This window comes from Aureococcus anophagefferens (assembly GCF_000186865.1).
Source record: "Aureococcus anophagefferens unplaced genomic scaffold AURANscaffold_189, whole genome shotgun sequence".
Lineage (NCBI taxonomy): Eukaryota > Pelagophyceae > Pelagomonadales > Pelagomonadaceae > Aureococcus > Aureococcus anophagefferens.
In genome coordinates, this window is record NW_008705731.1 from 1 (window position 1) to 1,569 (window position 1,569).

At 73.7% G+C, this 1,569-nt stretch overlaps 1 protein-coding gene across 1 annotated transcript in view; it reads left to right on the forward strand.

Moving 5' to 3' along the window:
• AURANDRAFT_72816 (hypothetical protein) overlaps window positions 1-1,569 on the forward strand; it is a gene marked incomplete at both ends in the record, with an annotated part of 6,943 nt that continues 5,374 nt past the window's right edge. The window contains one exon of the mRNA XM_009044216.1: window positions 1-747. Coding sequence (XP_009042464.1) covers window positions 1-747 — 747 coding nt within the window. The remainder of the gene's footprint in view (window positions 748-1,569) is intronic.

The following is a 1,569-nucleotide window of genomic DNA, read 5'->3' on the forward strand; positions in this document are numbered from 1 at the left end:
GCGGCTCGCCGCGCGCGAGCCGCTGGCCGCGCGGCGCGCGGCGCCGGGCTCGCGCCTCGCGCGGCTCCTCTGGGCCTACGCGCTCCTCGTCGGCCTGCCGTCGCTGTACGGGAACATCGCGCATGTCACGACGGACACGCCCTTCCGCCGCGCGGCGCTCGCCGCGGGCTTGTCCGTGCGCTACGCCATGTTCCCCTTCGCGCGCGACGACGCCTGCGTCGACGCGCGCCTCGTCCGCGTCGCGTACGGCGACGACGCGGCCGGCGCGCCCTACGAGGCCTTCCTCGACGGGCGCCGCGTGCCCGACGGCGACGTCGCCGCGTGGGCCGGCGCCGTCGGCGTCGCGCCGGGCGCGTCGCGGCGCGGCGACGTGCTCCGCGCCTACGAGGCGCTCGGCGCGGGCGGCGACGGGCCGGGCGACGGCCGCCGCGACTGCGACGCGGCGGCGCGCGCCTTCGCCCGCGGCGACCTCCCGGGCCCGCCCGCGGCCGTCCAGCGGCTCCGCGTCGTCCGGGACCTGCCGCGCGCGGGCGACCACCACGTCGCCGCGCAGCACCCGCGCGGAGCGCCGCCGACCGGCGCCTGGCTCGCGGAGCCGGGGCACCGCGCGGGCCTCGGCTGGGGCGCGTTCCCGCGCGCCGTCGCCGTCGTCGACGCGGGCGCCTTCGACTGCGACGCGGGCGCCTTCGAGGAGCCCGGGCCCGCCATGTTCTTCGAGGAGCCGCGCCTCTTCTTCGACGACGACGCGTGCGCGGACGCCGCGTGCTTCGGCTAAGGGGCCTACAAGGCCGTGTGCGCTCAGGACTGTGCATGCGGCTCTCACGGGGGGTGACACCGGCCTCAAACTCGGCCCAGCAGGCCCAGGAACGTCGCCAAATCACTGCATAGGCTGATGTGAGCGCCCTGAGCGCGTAAATGGACTTGTGGGGACGTCTGGCGACGCGGTCGGAGCGCTCGGAGGCGTCGAAAATCGACAAAATCGATATAATGCAAGCATTTCATTGGTCGGATTCGAATCCGCCGGCATCCAGCAGCCCCGGAGCGCCTCGAGGGGCAGCCCGGCTCGTCGCGCGTGGCCATGGAGCGCGACGCCTGGAGTCAGGGTGGCGGCGGTGGACACCTCGTACCCATGGGTGACTCCGGAGGTGCTCTGCTCGCGGGAATTGGCTGTGTCGACGAACGCTTGGGCGCCGGAGCGGCGATTCCCAGTGGCGGCACAGCTTCGAGCGCCTCTGTGGCAGCCCCAGGGTGGCACCACGCGCAGCCGAGCGGCGAGTACCACGCTCTAGTATGTCGGCGAACACAGCGCCGCGCCGTGGACCGCGCCGTGACCGGAGCCATTCGCGCGGCGGCCTCGAACGACTTGCATGGCGCACAGCGTCATCGAGTGTACCTGGTTGGCCAAGGGGCTGCTCACGTTAGTGTTGGGGCCTCCAGGCAGGTCGAACGGACCCATGGACCAGATCGGACGCAAGAACGCGACCGCCAAGGTCGAGATGCGCATCACAGATCGATTCGAGCACACCGCGGCCACTGCGCGCGCGCGCGGTCGCCATCGCTGCCCGGACT